The sequence below is a fragment of the Bombina bombina genome, chromosome 5, assembly GCF_027579735.1.
Source record: "Bombina bombina isolate aBomBom1 chromosome 5, aBomBom1.pri, whole genome shotgun sequence".
Classification (NCBI taxonomy): domain Eukaryota; kingdom Metazoa; phylum Chordata; class Amphibia; order Anura; family Bombinatoridae; genus Bombina; species Bombina bombina.
The window spans coordinates 220,345,765-220,373,060 of record NC_069503.1 but is presented as its reverse complement, the minus strand read 5'-3'; the positions used below and the strand labels follow the sequence as shown (position 1 = coordinate 220,373,060).

General features: G+C 38.5%; 1 protein-coding gene across 5 annotated transcripts in view; it reads right to left on the bottom strand.

Annotated features, from left to right (window-relative positions):
• PARD3 (par-3 family cell polarity regulator) overlaps positions 1–27,296 on the bottom strand; it is a 1,150,653-nt gene that overhangs the window by 652,463 nt on the left and 470,894 nt on the right. For all 5 annotated transcript variants that reach the window (XM_053713848.1, XM_053713850.1, XM_053713851.1 and 2 more), the window contains exon 5: positions 23,088–23,219. In XM_053713848.1, the coding sequence (XP_053569823.1) occupies positions 23,088–23,219 (132 nt within the window). The remainder of the gene's footprint in view (positions 1–23,087; positions 23,220–27,296) is intronic.

The window sequence follows — 27,296 nt, the reverse complement described above, 5'->3', positions numbered from 1 at the left end:
GTACCGCCAGAAGAGCACCCAGAACCTTTGTGAAGATTCTTGGAGCCGTAGCCAATCCGAATGGAAGAGCTACAAACTGGTAATGCCTGTCTAGGAAGGCAAACCTTAGATACCGGAAATGATCTTTGTGAATCGGTATGTGAAGGTAAGCATCCTTTAAATCCACTGTGGTCATGTACTGACCCTTTTGGATCATGGGTAGGATTGTCCGAATAGTTTCCATTTTGAACGATGGAACTCTTAGGAATTTGTTTAGGATCTTTAAATCCAAGATTGGCCTGAAGGTTCCCTCTTTTTTGGGAACCACAAACAGATTTGAGTAAAACCCCTGTCCATGTTCCGACCGCGGAACCGGATGGATCACTCCCATTAGTAAAAGATCTTGTACACAGCGTAGAAACGCCTCTTTCTTTATTTGGTTTGTTGACAACCTTGACAGATGAAATCTCCCTTTTGGGGGAGAGGATTTGAAGTCCAGAAGATATCCCTGAGATATGATCTCTAACGCCCAGGGATCCTGGACATCTCTTGCCCAAGCCTGGGCGAAGAGAGAAAGTCTGCCCCCCACTAGATCCGTTCCCGGATTGGGGGCCCTTGATTCATGCTGTCTTAGGGGCAGCAGCAGGTTTTCTGGCCTGCTTGCCCTTGTTCCAGGACTGGTTAGGTCTCCAGCCTTGTCTGTAGCGAGCAACAGCTCCTTCCTGTTTTGGAGCAGAGGAAGTTGATGCTGCTCCTGCCTTGAAATTACGAAAGGAATGAAAATTAGACTGTCTAGCCTTAGGTTTGGCTCTGTCTTGAGGCAGGGCATGGCCTTTACCTCCTGTAATGTCAGCGATAATTTCTTTCAAACCGGGCCCGAATAAGGTCTGCCCTTTGAAAGGTATGTTAAGTAATTTAGATTTAGAAGTAACGTCAGCTGACCAGGATTTTAGCCACAGTGCTCTGCGTGCCTGAATGGCGAATCCGGAATTCTTAGCCGTAAGTTTTGTTAAATGTACTACGGCATCTGAAACAAATGAATTAGCTAGCTTAAGTGTTTTAAGCTTGCTTGAAATCTCATCTATAGTTATTGAGTCAAGAGTCTCTTCCAGGGACTCGGACCAAAAAGCGGCCGCGGCCGAGACAGACACAATACATGCAAGGTGTTGCAATATAAAACCTTGTTGAACAAACATTTTCTTAAGGTAACCCTCTAATTTTTTATCCATTGGATCTGAAAAGGCACAGCTATCCTCCACTGGGATAGTGGTACGCTTAGCCAGAGTAGAAACCGCTCCCTCCACCTTAGGGACCGTCTGCCATAAGTCCCGTGTGGTGGCGTCTATTGGAAACATTTTTCTAAACACAGGAGGGGGGGAAAAGGGTACACCGGGCCTATCCCACTCCTTAGTAATTATCTCTGTAAGCCTCTTAGGTATAGGAAATACGTCAGTACTCGCCGGTACCGCATAGTATCTATCCAGCCTACATAATTTCTCTGGGATTGCAACGGTGTTACAATCATTCAGAGCTGCTAATACCTCCCCTAACAGTACACGGAGGTTTTCGAGTTTAAACTTAAAATTAGAAATGTCTGAATCCATTCTATTGGGATCAGAACCGTCACCTGCAGATTGAAGCTCTCCGTCCTCATGTTCTGCATACTGTGACGCAGTATCAGACATGGCCCTATTATTAACAGCGCACTCTGTTCTCACCCCAGAGTGATCACGCTTACCTCTAAGTTCTGGTAATTTAGACAAAACTTCAGTCATAACATTAGCCATATCCTGTAATGTGATTTGTAATGGCCGCCCTGATGTACTCGGCACTACAATATCACGCACCTCCCGAGCGGGAGATGCAGGTACTGAAACGTGAGGCGAGTTAGTCGGCATAACTCTCCCCTCGTTGTTAGGTGAATGATGTTCAATTTGTACAGATTGACTTTTATTTAAAGTAGCATCAATGCAATTAGTACATAAATTTCTATTGGGCTCCACTTTGGCTTTAGCACATAAAGCACAGAGATATTCCTCTGAGTCAGACATGTTTAACACACTAGCAATTAAACTAGCAACTTGGAAATACTTTTCAAAGCAATTTACAAATAATATGAAAAACGTACTGTGCCTTTAAGAAGCACAGAAAAAAAGTTATGACAGTTGAGTAATAATAAACCGGAGAAACTATAACATCAAATTCTTTCCGGTAAAACACAATTTTAGCAAAGGATTGCCCCCATTAGCAATGGATAACTAACCCTGAATAGCAGAAAAAATGTACAGAATATAAACGTTTTTTATCACAGTCAAAGCACAATCTCACAGGTCTGCTGTGAGTGATTACCTCCCTCAAACTAACTTTTGAAGACCCCTGAGCTCTGAAGAGACGAACCGGATCATGCAGGGAAGAAAACAGACTTGTGACTGAATTTTCTGATGCGTAGCAAAAGCGCCAAAATAGGCCCCTCCCCCTCACACACAACAGTGAGGGAGATCAGTAAACTGTCTTAAATTAAATAAAACGACCGCCAAGTGGAAAAAAACAGTGCCCAAACAATTTTTCATCCAGTACCTCAGATAATTAAACGATTTTAACATGCCAGCAAAAACGTTTAACATCAAATAAATGAAATGTCATTAGAAAGCCTGTTGCTAGTCGTTCCCACTGCAAGTTAGGCTAAAGTCTTATGCATACAGTATTATCCCAGTGAAGTGCCATTCCCCAGAATACTGAAGTGTAAATATACATACATGACAGCCTGATACCAGTTGCTACTACTGCATTTAAGGCTGAGCTTACATTATATCGGTATGGCAGTATTTTCTCAGTCAATTCCATTCTCAGAAAATAATATGCTGCTACATACCTCTTTGCAGGTTAACCTGCCCGCTGTCCCCTGATCTGAAGTTTACCTCACTCCTCAGATGGCCGAGAACAGCAAGATGATCTTAACTACGCCGGCTAAAATCATACAAAAACTCAGGTAGATTCTTCTTCAAATTCTACCTGAGAAGGAACAACACACTCCGGTGCTGTTTTAAAATAACAAACTTTTGATTGAAGGTATAAAACTAAGTATAATCACCACAGTCCTCTCACACATCCTATCTATTAGTTGGGTGCAAGAGAATGACTGGGTGTGACGTAGAGGGGAGGAGCTATATAGCAGCTCTGCTGGGTGATCCTCTTGCACTTCCTGTTGGGGAGGAGTTAATATCCCAGAAGTAATGATGACCCGTGGACTGACCACACTTAACAGGAGAAACTTCAAATTTGTAACACTTTGAAAAAGTATGTACGGAGGACCAGGTAGCCGCCCTACAAATCTGCTCCATAGAGGCCTCATTCTTGAAGGCCCAAGATGAAGCCACAGCTCTAGTCGAATGAGCCGTAATCCTCTGAGGAGGCTTATGTCCCGCTGTTTCATATGCTAAGCGAACAATGCTCCACAACCAAAAAGATAGGAAAGTGGAAGAAGCCTTCTACCCTCTGCGTTTCCCAGAATAGACAACAAACAATGCCAAAGTCTAGAACACAAGGAATGAACCACAATTTCCTTATTGATATTGCAATCAGAAACAACCTTAGGGAGAAAACCCAACCCGGCGAAGAACAGCCTTGTCAGCATGAAAAACTAGGTAAGGAGGCTCACATTGCAAGGCCGCCATCTCAGAGACTCTGTGTGCCGAAGCAATAGCCAGTAGAAATAGAACCTTCCAAGACAGTAACTTAATGTCAACTGAATGCATGGGCTTAAACGGAGCCCTCTGCAAAACCATAAGAACCAGATTTAAACTCCAAGGAGAAGCGGAATGTCTAAACACAAGCCTGATTCTAGACAGAGCCTGAACAAAAAACTGTATTTTAGGAAGCTCAGTGAGCCTCTTGTGTAACAACAAAAATAGAGACAAAATCTGTCCCTTTAAAGGAACTAGCGGCAAGTCCCTTCTCCAAACCATCTTGGAGAAAGGAAAGAATCCTGGACACCTTGACCTTATGCCAGGGGAATCCCTGCTCTTCACACCAGAATAAGTAGGTCCTCCACACCTTATGATGGATGCGACGAGTGACCAGCTTTCTAGCTTGAATGAGAGTATCAATCACTCTCTCAGAGAAACCTCTCTTGGTTAGGACTAAGCGTTCAATCTCCATGCAGTCAGCCTCAGAGAATCTAGATTCTGATGAACAAAAGGACCCTGTTCCAACAGATCTCTGCGACAAGGTTACCACCATGGAGGAGATGAGGACATCCCCACAAGATCCACAAACCACATCCTTCGCGGCCAAGATGGAGCAATTAGGATCGCCGAAGCTTGCTCCTGCTAGATGTGGGCAACTACCCGAGGTAGAAGTGGTAACTGTGGAAAAACGTAAACTAGTTTGAACCTCCAAGGCACTGCTAATGCATCTATCAGCTCTGCCTATGGATCCCTGGACTGCGATCCGTATCTGGGTAGCTAGGAATTGAGTCTGGACGCCATGAGATCTATCTGCAGCATCCCCAATCTGTAGCAAATCTCCGGAAACATCTCGGGATGGAGAGACCATTCCCCCGGATAAAAGGATTGTCTGCTGAGGAAATTCGCTTCCCAGTTGTACACACCCAGAATGTGGATTGCTGATAGCGAGCAGTTGTGGGCCTCCGCCCATTCCAGAATTTGAGATACTTCCCATATCGCTAGCTAGCTCCTCATTTCCCCCTTGATGGTTCATGTAAGCCACCGAGGTAATGTTACCTGATTGGAATCTGATAAACTAAAACGAACCCAGAAGAGGCCAAGCCTTCAGAGCATTGAAGATCGCTCAAAGTTTCGAAATACTGATCGGGAGAAGAGATTCTTTCTGAGTCCACCGGCCCTGTGCCTTCCTGGCAGCCTAAACAGCTCCCCATCCAGAGAGACTTGCGTCCATAGTCACAATCTCCCAGGATGGTCTCAAGAAGGATGTCCCTTGAGACAGGCGATCTGGACAGAGCCACCAAGAGAGCGATTCTCTCGACCGGTTGACCAGAGAAATCTGTTGAGACGGATCCGAGTGGTCGCTGTTCCATTGTCCCAGCATGCACAGCTGAAGAGGTCTGAGATGGAACCTGGCGAATGGAATGATATATATGCTGGACACCAAGAGTCCAATTACCTCCATACACTGGGCCACAGAAGGCCCTGAGGAGGACTGGAGGGCAAGACAATTGGAAGTAATTTAGCAACGTCTCTGGTCTGTAAGGAATATCCTCACGGATATGGAATCTATTATCGTGCCCAGGAATTCCACCCTGGTACTGGGGACCAGATAACTCTTTCCTAAGTTTATCTTCCATCCATGAGATTGAAGAAGAGCTCTTGAATGGTCTTCTGCCAGCCGGCAGGACGGAGCCTGGACCAGGATGTCGACCAAGTATGACGCTACTGCAATACCTCTCTGGACCTCACCGCAAGCAGAGCCCCCAGAACCTTCGTAAAGACTCTTGGAGCAGTAGCCAGACAAAAAGGAAGAGCCACAAACTGGAAGTGCTGGTCCAGAAAAGTGAATCTTAAGAACTTGAAGTGATCCTTGTGTATTGGCACATGAAGGTAAGCCTCCTTCAAGTGTATTGTAGTCATGAACTGTCCCTCTTGAACTAGGGGCAGAATAGACCTTATCGTCTCCATCTTGAACGATGGGACCGAAAAAAACTTGTTTAGGAACTTTAGGTCTAAAGAGTACCCTCCTTCTTTGGCACCACAGGTTTGAGTAGTACCCTAGACCTCTCTCTGATAGAGGTACTGGCACAATTACTCCTAGGAAGGAGAGATCCCTCACGCAACCTAGAAAATCTTTTTGTTTTTCTGGTCTTGAAGACAGGTTTTATAAGAGGAATCTGCCCCTGGGCGGATGAGATTTGAAACCTATCCTGTAACCCTGAGCGATGACCTCTAGAACCCAAGGGCCTTGCACGTTCCCCAACTAAGCCTCGACAAAGATCTCCTGCCCCCAACGCGATCCAATGCCGGATCAGGGGCCGCCCCTTCATGCCGACTTTGTTTCGGCAGACTTCTTGTTCTGCTTGGATTTATTCCAAGATTGAGATGGCTTCTAAGTTCCCTTGGACAGATCAGGCTTCGCGGAGGGCTGCTGGCATTGGGATTTATCCAAATGAAAGGGAAGTAAATTAGGACCTTGTCCTTTAGTTTTTTTCTTCTTTTCCTGTGGTAGGAAGGCATCCTTGCCCCCAGTGACTGTGGATATGATAGAGTCCAGGCCTGGACCGAAAAGAATCTTCCCCTTAAATGGAAGGGAAAGTAATCTAGATTTTGAAGTCATGTCCGCAGACCAAGACTTCAGCCAGAGAGCCCTACGGGCTATTACAGAAAAACCTGATGTTTTGGCATTCAGGCTAATAATCTGCATGTTTGCATTACAGATGAAAGAATTAGCTACCCTCAAGGCCTTGATTCTTTCCTGGATCTCGTCGAGGGGAGTTTCCACCTCAATCATCTCCGATAGACAGTAGCACCAATAGGTAGCAGCTCCAGCTACCGGAGCAACCGCCGCTGCAGGTTGAAACAAGTACCCCGGGGAACAATTTTTTTAAATTAGAAGGGGAAAAAGATACAAGTCTCTTAATATTTGCCATCTTTACGGGAACCGGGAAAGTCTATGGCACCACCCTGTCCTCATAAACTTTGTCAAGTTTAGGAATAGAAGGTTCCTCTGGTAATTTAGGTTCCGGAACCTCTAACGTAGCCAACACTTCCTTTAACAGAAAGCGTAAGTGCTCAATCCTAAATCTAAAGTCTGGTTCCTCCGCAGCTGGAGGTTTAGAGGCAGCAGATTCCGACCCAGAAAGAGCCTCCACTGAACTATCAGAGGCGTCTTCATCAGCGTATAATCTAGTATCAGATAAATCCAACAAATTGGTAGATGACCCGTGGGAAGAATAGCAATATTTGACCTTTCGTTTGTGCTTAGCAGGGAGAGGAAAAGCACTGAAGGCTGCAGACACTGCGATTTGTAACTGTTCAGAAAAGTCTGGAGATAAGAGGGTCCCTCCTGAAGGAGGATTAGCAGTGCAATGGGAGGCTGCATGTGTAATAGATGATTGCAGGGAATGCACCTCACGGGACAGAGACCCCTCAGAGGTGGACGACTCAGTGGTACAAAACATCTTTGTCTTTTTAGATATAACTACCTTATCGAGGCATGTGGAACATAATTGAGCAGGCGGGCATACCGTAGCATTCTCGCAATAAAAACAGGTGTTAGATTTAGGAAAAGAGGGAGTACCATCTAACGAATCAGAGTCCTCAATAGCTTGCGCTTTAAGATAGACAATAGAAACAAGATCAATGGCACCTTTATACCCCCAATTCACCACCTCCTATGACCCAGGCTCCACAGAAAAACCGCTTCTTCTCCTGTAAACAGCACGGTCAGGAAAAAGGAAGTCAATGAGACAACACCCGCTCACATGGAGTGCCAAGCAGGACCGCCCCTGCTCCAGGAGAAAGACATGCCAAAAATAACAGGCCGCGCAGTTGTCTCAAAAATTAAAGTAAAACCTAAATGTTCTACATCTGCCTGAGCCTCATCTAACACATATCGCAGCATAAAACATAATAAAGCAAGTTATGTATAAATCCCCTCTGTTCAATAACCTCCTTTTGGAGATATTAACCCTTGATTCCATACAGATAAAGGAGCCACACTGTGACCCTGTCTTCTTACGTTCTCACATAAAATAAAACAATCTTACCGGAATCTATGCCGTGGAATAGCCTCACAGCCTCTCAAGTTTGACAGTCTTGTAGCATTGCACCCGACATGGATTTGAGTGATAGAAGCAGTCAGTGAAACTCGTCAACACTGCTTAGGAGCCGTTAATGAGTCTGGATGGTTTTCACAGAAAGACTCTCCCTGCATCTCCAGACCCTAACATTCGGTCAATGCTCTCACTGAGAGGCTGACAAGACTACTTAAAACTCCAGTCCCATACCGAAGAGTACTACCCTCCATAAGAGACTACTCCGAATCTTCTGACACTTCTCTGCCATCCTCCTGTGACAAAAGGCAAAGAATGACTGGGGGATGAGGGGAGTGGGTGAGGTATTTAAGCATTAGGCTGGGGTGTCTTTGCCTCCTCCTGGTGGCCAGGTTCTGTATTCTCACAAGTAAGGAATGAAGCTGTGGACTTCTCATATTAAGATGGAAAAACCTAATTTCTCACTTAAATTATACAGATTTTTTTTTTTTTTAAATCTTTCGTTTTATTATCTATTGCAGCAAGAAAATTGTATTTTAAACCCAAGGGAATGAATAAGGATGCACTTACTAAAATAATAGGTATCGTCAAGATTCTATTAAAAAGAAATTGCATCAGTAAATTGTTGATCGTCTAATTATGGGGAAGTTTCTAATCCAGTTTATAAACTAATCACTTCATTTATCAACATCCCCTGAATGCCAGTTTTGAAAAGAAAAAAAGAAAGACTTAAGGGGACAAAAAAGTGCAAAAAGAAAACAAAAAAGCATTTTATTATAGCACTATTAAGTGCATGTGTTAGACAGTTAGAGGATATTATTAATGCACTATCGCTTCCTAATAACACAGTTACAGTCAGCTCTAGAGCAACAACTGAACCTAGCCAAACACATCAGATGAGACAATGACAAAAGAAATGCGTGAAACCAGCTAGCTCCCAGTAGAACAATCCTGGGCCTACCTATGTAGCTTTTCAACAAAGGGTGCAAACAGAATTATGTAAATTTGATAAGTAAATTGAAAAGTTTTTTAAATCTGCATGCTCCAGCTGAACAATGAAAGTTAAAGGGACACGCAAGTCGAAATTAAACGTTCATGAAACAGAGCAGCAATTTTAAACTTTCTTTTTATATTTACACTTTTTAAGTCCCCAGGTCCTACTGAGCATGTGCAATAATTCACAGAATATATGGATATGCATTTGTGATTGGCTAATGGTTGTCACATGGTACAGGGGTAGTGGAAATAGACATTAGAAATCTACTACTCATTTGAAGTTTAGACTAAATGCTATTATATTGTCTTTGTACCATGCATTTGTTGATTATGCAAATTTACTGTATTTACATTTTGCTTTTAAATGAGCATATAATATACTCACACAGCAGTTCTGAAGAATGAAAAAAACAATCCTACAACTTAATGCAACATGATTATTAACTGTCATCTCAGCACAAATGAATAAAACAGTTACAGGAACAAAACTATGTGGCATTGAAACGTAGCAAACAAATTCAGCTGTAGTGATTATTTTAATTTGCCTGTATCAAGGATATCTTAAAACAAAACAAAAAACACCACAATACTACCATTCCACTATAAGCTTGCAGAGGAAATTCATTCCTACATCTAAAAAAAAATGCATTAATCTGCTCTCACTAAAGATGAACATTACTTGTGTTCATATGATAGGTCATGGGAACTGGTTAGGAATGCTATAATGCAGTCTGAGTCAAAGTGCCATCAAACATAATGCTGCAGTTTCCAGATCGGTGTCACTTATAACAAAGTGCTTTGCTTTGTAGGAGTACGAAGACGGAATAGTCACAAATGAATAAAATATGGCCTTGAAAAATACATAAAGGAAACATGCAACAAAAGCTGGAATGTAAGCTTAGAACCTGGCCCATTTTTGGTTCAGTCCCTGGGTAGCACTTGCTGATTGGTGGCTACATTTAGACACTTATCAGCAAGCACTACTTGGGCTCTGAACCAAAAATGGTCTGGCTCCTAAGCTTACATTCCTGCTTTTTCAAATTAAGATTATCAAGAGAACAAAGTAAAATTAATAGGAGTAAATTATAAAGTTGCTTAAAATGAATGCTCTATCTTTATCATAAAAGTTTAATTTTGACTAGACTATCCCTTTAAGTCTGCAAATTGTGGGCTTTCCATTTCTAAGAACTCAAAGTGCACATGGAAAATTTCACAAGCCTAACCCTTCCCTATATTTGCCACAACTAGTAAATATGATACGTTAAGAACGGCAAAACAATTGAGATTTTACTGACATGATATGGCTAACTATGTTTCCTCCAGTAAGTCTGGATTGGCTACTTCAAATAAGGCAAGTGATGAGTGGAGTTTGGTTATTGAAAAACAATTGAAGAAAACAAGGTGTTAATACACTCAACACATTTTCAAACTCACCCAGCATTTTAATTTATTTCAAGTCTGTAGATAAAATCTTGTCATAAAAATGTATTTATGGTCTCTTTAAAGGGACAGTCGAGACCCAATACTTATTCAAATACCACACACCGTCTTAGAGAGCTGGCAGTGGTGTGTATTGCTTCTGAATACGCAATTTGTGTCGTACAAGCAACTGCTGATTTTATGAGAAGGTGTAGTGTTTGAATATCGGGGCACGGGCCCTAAAGGATAAGTTTGTATGCCGCAGAAGAAAAGTAACTTTTAGTAGAAGGATTTTTGCTAATGGGAGTATATTACAAAAATGTTCATATTTTAAATTTTAAAAAACATTTCATTTTTGACCTTGCAATCCCTTTAAATGACAGGGGGTAATGCAGATATATTCCTGCTGTAAGAATAAAAAGCATTCAATATTAAAGCAGTGACAAATGAGGCTTGAGAGTTTGGTAAGCATACAAATTAGCTAAACAAATAACATTAATTTGTCTGGATCTATATTAATTAACATTATCTGTTGGTTCTACTGATGTATTAAGCTTCACTCCTATTGCAACAACCGTCACATAGTGAGGCCTGTTGCTCAGGACATTAAGCACTAATATATGAACTACAAAGAGGATATATCAAAGACAATATGGACTGGACTCGTTTTTTTAAAGACTATTCCATAGCCAATCTCCACACCAGCCTTATAATAATGGTCTTGCAAGTACTGATGCACAACCAAAATGAATTGCCTTGTTCCCTGAGTTCCTAAACAAAAAATATTTGTAAAGAAATAAGACATAAAAACCTAGTATACATATCACTAAAAATAAATGAAAAAAAGGTTTTAAAAACAAAATCGTATAGGTTTACTTACTACTAACAATATACGATGCCCCTTTCAAATTTTATTTTTAAAATGCACAATTTATCATTTAATAAATAATGTAGGGAGAATCCCACTTCTTGTTTTAAAACAAAGTACTCAAGGGTCATCAACGCGTTTCTCCCTATACAGGGCTTTCTCAAGATCTTGAGAAAGCCCTGTATAGGGAGAAACGCGTTGATGTGAAGTTGCAACTTATAGACATTATTTATCTTTGTAGTTTGAGCTACATTGTTTACACCACTTTGCTGGAACTGTGGTGTCTGTGAGACTTTTTTGGAAGGACCTGTGAATTACCTAACAAGTCAGCACTACTGACCAGTGCACCGGAATCCATTTGTGCTCTAAAGACCGCTGACATAATTTGCAGCGGGACCGCTTTGAACCAAGATTGATATTTGTGCCAACTACACACCTCTTCCTCTACAAGTATCCTGCGTGCTATTAGGCATTTATGAGCGGCTACTTTGTTTTGTGAAATCTGGCACCTACATTCCTTTTTTCGGAGGATCGTAAAGAGACCAATCAGATTGCCTCTTTGGGACAGTGCCCATAAAGGTGACATCATCCGGCCACGTCTGTAAGCTTTGACGGAGGCACCTGAGCTACATACTGTCCGTGGGTAAGACCGTTACCAGGATTTGACGAGGTAATACCAGTACCTATCCGCATTTGCTATTTGCACATAATCAAGTTCATGATCTATCCGGATTTGCTTATTTGCACATACTCAAGCTCATGGCTGTTTTTTACTTTTATGTGGTGGCAACGTTTTATCCCCTGTTTTTTATAAACGGAGACGTCCGTTTTTAGTTTATATTAAGTTTATATTACTGTTTGTTTTACTTATATTGCACCATTATTAAATTGTGGCATAGCCATTTATAATTCACACTTTTGTACGTTTGTATTTTTGCATTTATTAATTCTAGTTCAATTCACTCTACTAATTTTAGTTTGGCTCACTTTTTTGAATTTATTTGATCCACCTTAAGCTATAGCACTCCTGTTTTCTTTATATATATATTTTGTATTTTACCTTTGTAAGGGCCTCTTAGGCTTAACAGGGGTTTGGTGGCTACACCCTGCACTCACTTATTCTTTCATTTTGCTTTAATCGGACAATTCATCAGTGGCCTGAGGACCACAAAAATATCTAGGCCCACTGAGGAACTGCCTATTAGAAAGTCAAAACTGCCTCTTTTGTTACAGAACAAAATAATGTTTAACGTCACATTTTTTTCCCCTTCAAAAAAATAGGGTTTTAAGAAAAAAAATGCTCACATCCAAAATCCCTAATTTAAACAAATGACAGCTTACTAATATTATTTCAAATACGTCTCCTAAAGTCTTAAAGCTCCAGGAAGGGTGTCTGTTCTCTCCCTCTCCCACTATTACTTAGTAGCACTGTGTGTTATTTTCTGACCGCAATATCAGAGTACAAGAGTGGTGGTTGATTGGTTGTGGTGGTGTGCCCAACCGGGGCCCCTTTAGCAACGTCAGTGCTTGACCATAGGCACCAACTGAATGCTGGTGTATAAAACGGCAACTTAATCTCAGTGCAACTTTCTTCTTATAATAAATGAGATACATACTTCACCTTCAAAAACAAATATAATCCAGAATAGATTAAAGAAATTGTTATACCAACACAAATTAATTTACTTATTTACCCATGGTAGTCTTTCTCCTCATTACATTTTACAACATATAATTTGCTTTATGGCAAGGAGTGCAAATTTGCTTTTATACTGCTAAATAATTACTATGAATATATTTTTTAAAATAAACAAATAAAACCTAAATTTAATCTAATAAATAAGGGGTTTCAGATTCTGACCTGATGTTGAAGAAAGTATATATATTCCACGAGTTATGTATGATACAATATCACCAGGAAACAGAAAATCTGTTAAATTATCATACACTCTAAAAATAAAGTGGGGAAAATTACTTCTCTCTGGCAATATGGCAAAGCTGATTTTCCTTAAACAAGTCAATAAAACAAGCTTCCAGCTTACTGTGACTGTAGCACTGCAAATCAAGTTACATTTGGATTACTAAATTAAGTTAATAGCTATAATGCTTTTCATTTTTCTGTCTATTTTGTTAAGTAGATATAGATGGTTTTCAAGGAGCTGTAGCTAAGACATCTCAAATAAAATTTGTTTGTATTTTTTTTTTGGTTTATTTTATTTAATAATTCAAAGAGATTGACTTACATAGGTCTGTATTGTTTTAATCTAGTTCAATTCTGTTCATGATTTTCTACAATTTGATTTTAGGAAATTTAATTTGAGTATCAGTCTGGATAAAAATGAAATAAACAGAGCAGGCTAGTATATAAAATATTTCCTTTCTAAGAGGATACGTTGAGATGTCACCTTATGTGAATTAAGCAAAATAATTCTGTAAATCAAAAAGACAACAAGAAACAGGCATATGTAGCAGTGGTTTACAAGCTTCATTTAGTGAGACAATATACTTATTTTTTTTCTTTGTTTCCTCAAAATGACAACCTTCCAAAAAGTATCCTATTTTTTATATTCTTATGCTGAATAAACCAACAGCATTGTGAAGGCGTGCCCCTTTCTTCTAAACAAAGTTGGTAGATAATGTATTACAAAAATATACATTAATTGCTAATTTCAACGAATTGATTCTCTTATTTATATCCATAATCTTTATATAAATAAAAAAAACAAAAAAAAATTGGCTACATTCCTACCAGGAAGGGGCAAGGTTTCCCAAACCTCAAAATGCCTTTAAATACACCTCCCACCACACACATACCTCAGTTTTAACGTATAGCCAAGAAGCGAGGTGTAAAAAGGAGTAAAAAAAGCATACAAAGAGAGGAACTAGAAAAAAGAATGTGCTTTCATACAAAAAAAATCATAACCACCAAATAAAGGGTGGGTCTCATGGACTCTTGCCACTATGAAAGAAATTAATTTATCAGGTAAGTTCTTACATAAATTATGTTTTCTTTCATGTAAGTGGCAAGAGTCCATGAGCTAGTGATGTATGGGATATAATACCCAAGATGTGGAAAGCCACAGCGGCACTAGAGAGGGAGGGATAAAATAAAAACAGCTATTTCTGCTGAAAAAAATTAAATCCAAACAATAATTAAGTTTTCTTAAATTTCAAAAAACTCAAATCATAGGCAAAAAGAATCAAACTGAGACAGCTGCCTAAAGAACTTTTCTACCAAAGACAGCTTCCGAAGAAGCAAATACAGCAAAATGGTAAAATTTAGGATATGTATGCAAAGACGACCAAGTTTCTGCTTTGCAAATCTGATAAACTGAAGCTCCATTCTTGAAAACTCAAGAAGTGGCAACTGATCTAGTAGAATGAGCTGTAATTCTCTGAGGCGGACACTGCCCCACCTCCAAATAAACATTGTGAATCAAAAGGTTTAACCAAGATGCCAAAGAAATGGCAGAGGCTTTCTGACCTTTCCCGGAACCAGAGAAAATAAATAGACTAGAGGTCTTTCTGAAATCCTTAGTAGCCTCAACATAGTATTCCAAAGCTCTAACCACATCCAAAGAATGTAGAGATCTCTCAGGAGAATTCTTAGGATTAGGACACAAGGAAGGAACAACAATTTCCCTACTAATGTTGTTAGAATTCACAACCTTAGGCAGAAATTTAAACGAAGTCCGTAATACCGCTTTATCTTGATGGAATATCAGATAAGTAGACTCACAATAGAGAGCAGACAACTCAAACTCTTCTAGCAGAAGAGATAGCCAAAAGAAATAACACTTTCCAAGAAAGTAGTTTGATATCCAAAGAATGCATAGGCTCAAAAGGAGGAGCCTGCAAAATCCTTAAAACCAAATTAAGACTCCAAGCAGGAGAAATAGACTTAACAGGTTTGATATGAACCAAAGCCTGAACAAAACAGTTAATATCAGGAAGTTTAGCAATCTTTCTATGAAATAAGACTGAAGGGACAAATCTCTGCTCTTTCTAAGTATTTGCACACAAACCCTTATCCAAACCATCCTGAAGAATCTGTAAAATCCAAGGAATTCTAAAAGAATGCCAAGAAAAATCATGAGAGGAGCACCATGAAATATAGGTTTTTCCATACCCGATAATAAATCTTCCTCAAAACAGACTTACGAGCCTGTAACATAGTGTCAGTTCTTAGTCATAGAGGTTTCTCTAACTCAGTAATTAAGTGTTCAATTTCCATACCTTCAAATTTAAAGATTTGAGATCCTGATGGAAAAACAGCCCTTGAGACAGGCAACTGGACATCCGGACAAGATCCGCATACCAGAACCTGTGAGGCCACGCAGGTGCTAACAAAAACATGAGATTGTTCCATTATGATCTTGGAAATCACCCTTGGGAGAAAAACTAGAGGTGGAAAAATGTAAGCAGGTTGGTAAAACCAAGGAACTGCTAAAGCATCCACCATCTCTGTCTGAGGATCCTTGGATCTGGAAAGATATCTGGGAAGTTTCTTGTTCAAACGAGAGGCCATCAGATCTATTTCTGGAAGACCCCACATCTGTACAATCTGATGAAGCACATCTGCATGGAGAGACCACTCCCCTGGATGCAAAGTCTGACGACTGAGATAATCCACTTCCGAATTGTCTACACCTGGAATATGAATCGCAGACATTAGACAAGAGTTGGACTCCGCCCAAGAAAGTATCTTTATTGCTAAAGAGCTGCGAGTACCACCCTAATGATTGACATATGCCACTGTTGTGATATTGTCTGACTGAAAACAAATGAAAAGTTCTCTTTAATAGAGGCCAAGCCTGAAGAGCTCTGAATATAGCACAGAGTTCTAAAATGTTGATCGTTAACCTCGCCTCGAGGTTTCCAAACCCCTTGCGCTGTCAGAGACCCCCAGACAGCTCCCCAACCTGTAAGACTTGCATCTGTTGAGATCACAGTCCAGGAAGGACAAACAAAAGAGGCTCCTTGAACAATCCGATGATGGTCCAACCACCAAGACAGAGAGTTGAATGTTGGGATTTAAGTATATCAATAGTGATATCCGAGAATAATTCCTGCACCATTGATTCAGCATGCAAAGCTGCAGAGATCTCATATGAAAACGAGCAAAGGGGATCGTGTCCGATGCTGCAGTCATAAGACCTAAAACTTCCATGCACATAGCCACTGAAGGGAACGTTCGAGACTGAAGGTTTAGACAAGCTAAAACCTATTTAATTCGCCTCTTGTCTGGACACTGAATCTATCTGGAAACCTAAAAAGGTGACCTTTGAGGAATCAAGAAACTTTTGTAAATTGATCTTCCAGCCATGCCTTTGAAGAAACCACACTAGTTGTTTCGTGTGAGATTCTGCTAAATGAAAAGACTGAGCTAGTATCAAGATATCGTCCAAATAAGGAAACACCGCAATACCCTGCTCTCTGATTACAGACAGAAGGGCACCGAGAACCTTCGAAAAGATTCTTGGAGCTGTCGCTAGGCCAAATGGAAGAGCAACAAATTTGTAATGCTCGTCTAGAAATGAGAATCTCAGAAACCGATAGTGGTCTGGATGAATTGGAATATGAAGATAGGAATCCTGCAAGTCTATTGTGGACATAAAATGCCCTTGCTGAACAAAAGGCAGTGTAGTCCTTATAGTCACCATCTTGAAAGTTTGGACTCGTACAAAATGATTTAAAAGTTTCAGATTCAGAACTGGTCTAAAAGAATCCTCTTTATTTGGAACAATGAATAGATTTGAATAAAACTCCAAACCCTGTTCCTGAAGAGGAACTGGAATAATCACCCCTGAAAGCTCTAGATCTAAAACACATTTAAGAAAAACCTGAGCCTTTACAGGATTTGTTGGAACATGAGAAAGAAAGGATCTTCCCATGGGAGGTCTCATTCTGAAACATATTCAATACCCTTGAGACACAATATTCTGAATCCACTGATTCTGAACAGAACCTGACCAAATGTCCTGGAACAATTTCAATCTGCCCCCCACCAGCTGAACTGGATTGAAGGCCGCACTTTTATGCAGTCTTGGGGGCTGGATTTGGTCTTTCATAAGGCTTGGTTTTATTCCAATTTGAAGATGGAACCAGAGGCTTTAGGGGAAGGAGTAAACTTTTGTTCCTTATTCTGACGAAAGGAACAAAACCGATTAGGAACCTTAAATTTACCCTTAGACTTTTTATCTTGGGAGGTAAAAAAATCTCTTCCCCCCCCCCCCAATAATAGTGAAAATAATAAAATCCAAATGAGAGCTAAATAAATTCTTACCCTAGAAAGATAGAAATCTAGATTTAGACACCATGTCAGCATTCCAAGATTTAAGCCATAAAGCTCTTCTGGCTAAAATAGATAAAGACATAGATTTAACATCAATTTTAATAATGTCAAATATAGCATCACAAATGAAATGATTAGCATGTTGAAGTAGGAGAATAATGCTGGACAAATCATAATCTACCTGCCGGGCTAAACTGTCCAATCAAAAAGTTAAAGCAGAAGCCACATGAGCCATATAAATAGCAGGTCTAAGAATATAGCCATAATGCAAATATGCTCTTCTAAGATAAGATTCAATCTTCCTATCTAAAGGATCCTTAAAAGAAGTACTATCTTCCATAGGGATAGTAGTACGTTTGGCAAGAGTGGAAATAGCCCCATCAACCTTAGGGACTTTTCCCCAAAACTCTAAATTAGCCACAGGTAAAGGATATAACTTCTTAAACCTAGAAGGAGGATTTAAATAAGAACCAGGCTTAGACCATTCTTTAGTAATATCAGAAACAGCATCTGGAACAGGAAAAACCTCAGGTGCAACCTTAGGAGGTTTAAAAACAGTATTTAAACATTTACTGGCTTTGTTATCCAGAGGACTAGACTCTCCAATACCCAAAGTAACTAGAACTTCCTTTAATAAAGAATGAATATAATCAATCTTAAACAGATAAGAAGATTTGTCAATTTCAGAATCTGAATCAGGATCTTTTGAACCAGAAGAAACCTCAGCAGAAGAAATTTCAGTATTCCTTCGGTCAATACAAACTTCATCAGAATTATGAGAAGATTTAAAAGACCTTTTACATTTATTTGAAGGCAGAATAGCAGACATAGCCTTATATTTATCTGCAGCAATATAATTCTTTACATCTGAATGAATATCTGGTACTTTAGACGTTGAAGAAACAACAGACAATGTATTAGTACTAATATAAACATTATCAGCATGCAAAAGCTTATGACAGGTGCAACATAATTGGGCTGAAGAAATAACATCAGTTAATTTACAACAGACACAGCTTTGGTAGAACTGAGTTCAGGCAGCATGGTTTCTACAGCAACATCAGAGGCAGGATCAGACTGAGACATCTTGCAAAATGTAAAAAAAAAAAAACATTTAAACAAAATATCCAATTTCCTCATATAGCAGTTTCAGGAATGGGAAAAAATGCTTATGCTAAAGTAAGATGCAAAAAAAATAAGCATCATAGCTCTTAATCATATGAAGAGAACCAGAAGCATTAAAGGAAGAGGGGTAAAAATACAAAAAGCTTTTTGGCTCCAAGTATGACGCAAAAAAAAGGAAGTTAAACATTTTTTGCAGCAAAAACAAACATCAGGAAATGACGCAACTCGCGTCATAACAAGCGTGTCTTCGCGCTTGAACAACTCGCGTCCACAAAGACGCAGGAAATGACTAAACTTACGCCACCTAAAACGCAATTCCGCGGCAAAAAAATTTGCACGCCAAATATTACGCAATAAAAAATGCCATTTTGCGTCCCCGCGAGCCTAGTTTGCCCGCTAAAATTTGGAAAACAAACTAAAATTGAAAAGAATTGGAACCCCAGTTAATAAAAAAATAAACTTCCAAAACAAATTCCATACTGAAACTGATAGTCTGCAGAAAAGGGAAATATACATAGACCTGACTCTTGGCAAATATAAGCAAATACATATATTTAAAACAAAGCACCAAACAGAGTGTCTTAAAAAAAATAATGGTATACGAGTATAACGTCGATCTGAAAAGGGAGGCAGGGAATGAATCCCTGTGACCGATTACAGAGAGCCTTTGAAAGTATTTCCCATGAGTAAACCACTAAATCAACAGGCAATACTCCCTTCACATCCCTCTGACAAACACTGTACTCTGAGAGGAATTGGGCTACAACATGCTTAGAAGCGCCTATCATAGAAGAAAATCAAGCACACCATGTGTGTGGTGGGAGGTGTATTTATAGGCATTTTGAGGTTTGGGAAACTTTGCCCCCTCCTGGTAGTAATGTGTATCCCATACATCACTAGCTCATGGACTCTTGCCACTTATATATATATATATATATATATACACACACACACACACATACATACACACAGCAGTTACAAATTCCTAAATTGGGTCACAAGGTTGTACACGGACCATAAGTTCTGTTTATTCGTTACAATCCAATAAAGTAATACAGTTTAGCGTCGTCACAAATTTTGCTTTCGCATCAGTATTTTTTAATTTTGCAGCACTAAATAGCAGGGGAAATAATAAAATAGGGAAGACAGACTGGAAAGTAGGATTACAGCACCTTGGTCCCTAAAGAAGGTATGAATTAAACAGTATAAGGTTGTAATATAAAATGTTTAATTATGGTTCGTTTTCTAAATTCCACCAAGTAATGGGTGCTGCCATAAACAGCCTTGATTGCACAAACTATTGTATTTCCTGATTTATATTTGTCCCTAATTGTGCTCAACAGAAGACAGGGCTAAATTATTTTGTTTTGCTAAACTTTTTTCACCTTTACCGTGTGTGTGTGTGTGTGTGTCTCTATATATATCTATCCACACACACTTAAATAAGGCAACAAGTATTTGCATAACTAACTTTACTTATTGAGATGCACCCTTATTAAAGAGTGTTGAATTAACTTGGGCATTATAAGACGGATAATGGCTGTTATTAATTGTATCCTGCAAAAAGCTGAGACTAAAAGGGGCTTTAATGTAAAGAGATGAATAAAAGAACAAGGAAAGGATTTTTCTTAAATCTATATATGGTTATAGATTTTAGCTTTTCTTTAAGAGTAATTGATGTGACTAATTTCTCTGTCCATTATATAAAATGGTATATAGAATGGAAAAATAGTAAGGTAAAAATAGTGAAATGCTAAAGATAAAAAAGTATTTAACCACCAATTTAATTAGGCCAATTTCAAACAATTTAATTTACACAAAAACATGTCTTAGTGGGCATCTCTAGTGCTGCCACTAGTGATTTTTATCTAGTTTAAAAGTGATATTAAACACAAAATACATTTTATTAGCATAGTATTGAGGTTATACTCTGCCGCCATCTAGTCATGTCTAGTCAGGGTGCCGCCATGTTGAAATCTATCTTACTGTTTGTCAACTTGTTTATATACTGAGTAATACGGGCATTGTTCAGACGGGTAAACAGTTGATTTGGTTTATATCATACAGCCAATCAACTCCCTGTGGGCCTTTTAAATACTTTCTCTCATATGTATGACATCAAGATCTAGGATTACGGCAGCATACGCCGAAACGCGTCAAATCCTGTCCCGTTTGTGCTTTATCTGTTTTACCATGGGCTACTGGCCCCAATAAATGTCATGCTTTTAATGTTTGGCAGACTCCAGCACCTCTTTTTTGTCTGAAATCTATCTTTCACTGTATTCAAGTGCTAAGTTAAGTAAAAGCTCTTTAAATTTCAGGAGAAATTAAATATAAGGACAAGTGTCAGATTGTGTGAATCTGGGTTATGGGACTATATTGCTCAATGACCAATAAGCACAGTGTCCACATTAAAAGCTGGTTTATTCAGCACTGGAACAAATGTTAAAAAAACACTAAAATATTTTAAACATTCCCCGTTAGCTCGAACAGAACAGGAAAGTAATAACCCTTTAAAGGGATATGAAACGCAAAAATTGTCTTGTTTTCTAATTCAGACAGAGCACATAATTTTAAAAAAATCTTCCAGTTTACTGCTATTAAATTTACTTTGTTCCCATGGAATTCTTTGTTGAAGAGTTACCTAGGTAGGTGTCTGGAGCACTATGTTGCAGGAAATAGTTCTGCCATCTAGTACACTTGCACAACCGCTGCCATATAGTGCTCCAGAAATGGGCCGGCCCCTGTGTTTACGTCCCTGTATTTCAACAAAAAGATACCAAGAGAACTAAGAAAATTTGACAATAGAATAAATTAGAACGTTGTTTTTAATTGCATGCTCTTAATCATAAAATAAATTTAAAAAAAATATTTTCCTTAAAGTACATATGAGGTCTGAAATTGTAGGATATTTAAAGGGACAGTCAAGTCCAAAAAAACTTTAATGATTCAAAAAGGGCATGTCATTTTAAACAACTTTCCAATTTACTTTTTTCACCAATTTTGCTTTCTTCTCTTGGTATTCTTAGTTGAAATCTAAACCTAGGAGATTCATATGCTAATTTCTTAAACCTTGAAGGCTGCCTCTAACCTAAAAGCATTGACAGTTTTTCACCACTAGAGGGCATTAGTTCATGTGTTTCATATAGATAACATTGAGCTCATGCACGTGAATTTACCGAGCAGTGAGGACTGATTGGCCAAAATGCAAGTCTGTCAAAAGAACTGAAATAAGGGGGTAGTCTGCAGAGGCTTAGATACAAGGTAATTACAGAGGTAAAACGTGTAATTATTATAACTGTGTTAATTATGCAAAACTGGGGAATGGGTAATTAAGGAATTAATTATCTTTTAAAACAACAATTCTGGTGTTGACTGTCCCTTTAAGTCAATATATTGTAACTACACTGTGTTACTTTATTAAAGAACTGATCATTAAACTGCCAGTGTTTATATTCAAGTATAGCCTAGTGTAATTGTAACCATTAAAACTACTCAAAGGTCATTTCTAAACATAAAAGAACAAATATATATCAGACAAAGAATAAGCCTAGCATATTTCAGTTTGACACTAGGTTTTCATTGCATATGCATATATCTGGTTAATTCTGCATTCCTCTTACTTATGCAAATGATAGGAAATTAAGATGCTGACAGAATATCAGGCTTACTCGACCACACCTGCTCTGAAATCTTTTCCATCAATGCAGCTTTTTCCAGACTTCCTTAAAGTTGCCCAATGGAAGAACAGAATAAATGTCCATTAGACATCATTTAAAACTTGTTATAAAAAGAAATTAATGGGGAAAATAATGATTTTGTACCATTAAAAAATACTAAATAATGTTTCTGTTCATCTGTGGTTAAGCAAATCATGAACAGTCCTCATTAAAATGGAATATAACTCGGATATCACTATAGTTTTGAGGTATTAAATAAAAACAGATTAAGTTAGTGATTGACTCAAATAAATTAGAAACATAGCAGTTTGCAAAGATTTTGATTTTAATAGTATAGTTTGTGTTTAGACAGCAGTTGGTCAATAAAGTTACTTGTCTTATAGCCAAAAAATACAATTCTAACCGCTATAAAATAGGCAAATAAAAGGTAAAACAAATACAGGATTACTATTCTTTGTTGACAAGATACCCAAGTAGCAGATGTGCATTTGTGTCATTCGTTTTAAAACAAATGCTGCCTGTGGCACAGATCTATGTGTGTTACACTATCACAAGAAGAAATCACGCTTGAAAAAGAGCTAACGGCGGCCATATTTATCAAATGCACATGTCTACTAGGTAGATAACCAACTTCTGTTTGAAGAACTGTATAGCAGCTATTTTCGCAAGAATGCTTTGGAACACTAGATAGCAGCAATGTTTGAACACTGTATAAAACTGCTGGCATATAGTGCCCTAGACTCATGCACGTTACTAAGTCTACCTACCTGCTTTTCAACACAGAATACCATGACAACAAAGTACATTTGATAAAGTTTTTTTTTTTTTTTTATGTAAATGTTACACTCTATCTGAATCATAAATGGAAAAAAAGGTTTCATGTCCCTTTAAGATGAACTGTTTTATAGTGATGTTAAAATAAAAAGTATGACTACTCCAGTTTGCTCCCCTTTAAAGGTAGCACAAAAATACAACTGTTACCTGCTCTTGCCTTTCTAGCCACTTATCCACCAGTGGGTGACTGGCACTCAGTGAAGAACGGGCATTATCTCTCTGAAAGTCTTTAGACCAGTTATTGGTATCCCTGGGGAGACTTCTGTAGTTCTCATCTTTCTGTTTTAAGAAAAGAAAAATACATTAATGAGGGGAAACGCTATTTTAACTGCTTGTACACACAGCTATAACTGCATTGTTCGGATAGAAGATGCCCTTTAATAGAAAAAAATATATAAACATGCATAAAGCAGAGCCCGCTGAATGTACTTATAACAAAAGCTAGTTTACTAATAATTATACCTAGATCAATATAAAGAAACGGTATTCTTGCTCAAAAAAATAATTTAGTTTTAAAAAATGTGAAAGTTTATTTTTAGTATTCTCACTCACTGCTTTGTTTTTAAGGTGTAATTTGTTTTAATACAACTAGATTTAATGGCTACAATAAAACAAACTCAAATGTTAATAAAGCAGATTTATGCTAAAAAAAGAAGATAGAGTATTACTGAATGGCTGGTACTTAACCGTCTACGCACCCAGGACTTGCGTTTTAAAGCGTCATCTGCAGACTTAAAAAAAAATCAGGTATATATTCACTTATGGATATTCTATTTTTAGCTATTTCTATTGCAATATTTATCTCCTCTGGAAGGCAACATACTTATGGTAATCAGTAAGGAAATATGCACAAGCAGAGTAAGCGTGCTGATTAATTTAAACAACCATTTGATTAAAGAAGGGTTAGACTGTAATTCAGCAATGTCTGCAATTGCATTACAGCAATAACCCTCATCAAAAAAAGGTTTTAATGCAATATGATTTGCATGTCATTTAGTAAATGATTGCTGTATGCATATGTGCACAAGGCTTGGGGAGGAAGTGCTTAGAAACTGTCAAACATATATATGTAGGCCCAAATATGCATTTATTTATCTGCAAAACAAATTTACAATTTTTTGCAGACTATAAATGCTCAATCTTTTACATTAAATAAAATTATACAGCATGATAGCTGCTTCTGCAACTAGTTGTTAAAGTAGTCTTTAAAGTAAATGATATATATATATATATATATATATATATATATATATATATATATGTGTGTACACACAAAACATACAAAACGCAGCAGCCAGGCTATTGACCAATCAAACTCGCGCTCCTGCCACATAACACCTGTTCTCCACTCCCTGCATTGGCTTCCAATTAAATGGCGAACATATTTCTGACCTTCTGCTGACCTTCAAAGCCTTAAACAACCAAGGCCCACAGTACCTGAAAGAGCTCCTGACACCCTACATACCATCCCGTTCCCTTAGGTCAGCCAACACATCCCTCCTCTCAGTGCCAAGAATAAGGACAAACTCGGGCTCCAGAGCATTCGGCCACGCTGCTCCTACTTTCTGGAACTCTTTACCGTGCGCAATCAGAGAGGCACCGTCCTTACAGACTTTTAAAAAAAAGCTAAAGACCCACCTCTTCCATCAGGCATTCAGTCCGCTTATCTGACCTTCAGAAACTCCTAACTTTTATGTCTTTTGTTGGTATATTTGTAAAGTGCTTTGAGTCTCACAGGGAGAAAAGCGCTATATAAATTGCAAATTATATATATATTTATTTTTTTTCTTTCATGTAATTGGCAATAGTCCATGAGCTAATGACGTATGGGATATACATTCCTACCAGGAGGGGCAAAGTTTCCCAAACCTCAAAATGCCTATAAATACACCCCTCACCACACCCACAATTCAGTTTTACAAACTTTGCCTTTGGTGAAGTAAGTTTTTGCTAGATTTCTACGTTGATATGCGCTTCTCAGCATGCTGAAGCCCGATTCCTCTCAGAATGCAGTGAATGACAGAGGGATATGAAGGGAGTATTCTCATTTCAGTACTGGTTTGGCTATCTACTTTATGTAGATGAGTGTCTTTTGGTAAGTATGTTTTCCTTTATTAAGACACTCACAGCTATGGTTTGGCACTTTATAAGTAAAGTTCTAAATATGTTTGTACTTATATTTGCCATAATACAGGTTTATCAGTATATTTCCTTTTTGCAGACTGTCAGTTTCATTTTGGGGAATGCATAAAAAAAAAAAATTCTTACCTGAAATTTTCTATTTGACTTTCTTTCTAAATTGCGGGCTGTTAGGCTCGCGGGTGCGCAAAATGCTATAATTTATTGCGTCATTCTTGGCGCAAGACTTTTTTCACCGAGAATTTTCACGTAGTTGCGTCATCTATGACGCTGGTGTTTGTTGCAGACGTTTTTGGCGCCAAAAATATTTTGTCAATTGTGGGCGTCATACTTGGCGCCAGACTTTTTTGACATTATTTAAGTCTTCATTTATTTTTGCTTCTGGTTTCCAGTGCAACAGTGCATCTGTTGTAAACTTGTGGTAACTGTACCTCCGGCTGTAATTTGTGATAGTTGTCATGACAAACTTTTACATGCAGACAATATTTCCATTAGTAGTAATCCATTACCTGTTGTTATTCCTTCAACATCTAATGCTCAGGATATTCCTGTTAATGTGAGAGAATTTGTTTCTAATTCTATTCAGAAGGCTTTGTCTGTCATACCACCTTCTAATAGACGTAAAAGGTCTTTTAAAACTTCTCATAAAATTGATGAATTTTTAAATGACAGACAACATTCTGATCTCTCTCTGATGAGGATCTATCTGGTTCAGAAGATTCTGCGTCAGATATTGACACTGACAAATCTTCATACTTATTTAAAATGGAGTATATTCGTTCTTTATTGAAAGAGGTGTTTATTGCATTGGATATGGAGGAGACTAATCCTCTTGATATTAAAACTAGTAAACGTTTAAATTCAGTTTTTAAACCTCATGTAGTTATTCCTGAGGTTTATCCAGTTCCTGATGCTATTTCAAATGTAATTTCTAGGGAATGGAATAGACTGGGTACCTCTTTTACTCCTTCTTCAAGGTTTAAGAAGCTGTACCCTTTGCCGTCTGATAGACTGGAGTTTTGGGAAAAGATCCCCAAAGTTGATGGGGCCATCTCTACTCTTGCTAAACGTACTACTATTCCTACGGCAGATAGTACTTCTTTTAAAGATCCTTTAGATAGGAAACTTGAATCTTATCTAAGGAAGGCTTATTTATGTTCAGGTCATCTTCTTAGGCCTGCTATTTCTATGGCTGATGTTGCAGCTGCTTCAACTTTTTGGTTGGAAACCCTAGCGCAACAAGTATCAGATCATAATGTGTATAGCATTGTTAAGTTAATTCAACATGCTAATAATTTCATTTGTGATGCCATTTTTGATATCAGAGTTGATGTCAGATATATGTCTTTAGCTATATTAGCTAGAAGAGCTTTATGGCTTAAATCTTGGAATGCTGATATCTATGACTTCTAAATCAACGTTGCTATCTCTCTCTTTCCAAGGTAATAAATTATTTGGTTCTCAGTTGGATTCAATTATTTCAACTGTCACTGGGGGGAAGGGAGCTTTTTTGCCTCAGGATAAAAAAATCTAAGGCTGGTAACCGTTTTCGTTCCATTCGACAAAATAAGGAACAGATTATCCTTCCCCTAAGGGAACTGTTTCCAATTGGAAGCCTTCTTCAGTCTGGAATAAATCCAAGCCATTTAAAAGATCTAAATCAACCCCCAAGTCTGCATGAAGGTGCAGCCCTCATTCCAGCTCAGCTGGTAGTGGGCAGATTAAAATTTTTCAAGGATGTTTGGATCAATTCAATCCAAAATCATTGGATTCAGAACATGGTTTCTCAAGGGTACAGAATAGGTTTCAAAGTAAGACCGCCTGTAAGAAGTTTCTTTCTCTCACGTATCCCAGTGTACCCAGAAAAGGCTCAGGCTTTCCTGAAGTGTGTTTCAGACCTGGAGGTATCTGGGGTAATTATGCCAGTTCCTGTTCAGGAAAGGGGTCTGGGGTTTTATTCAAATCTGTTCATTGTCCCAAAGAAGGAGAATTCTTTCAGACCAGTTCTGGATCTAAAAATTTTGAATCGTTATGTGAGAATTCCAACATTCAAAATGGTGACTATAAGGAGTATTCTGCCTTTTGTTCAGCAAGGGAATTATATGTCCACAATAGACTTACAGGATGCATATCTTCATATTCCGATTCATCCAGATAACCATCCGTTTCTGAGATTCTCTTTTCTAGACAAGAATTAGCAATTAGTTGCACTTCCTT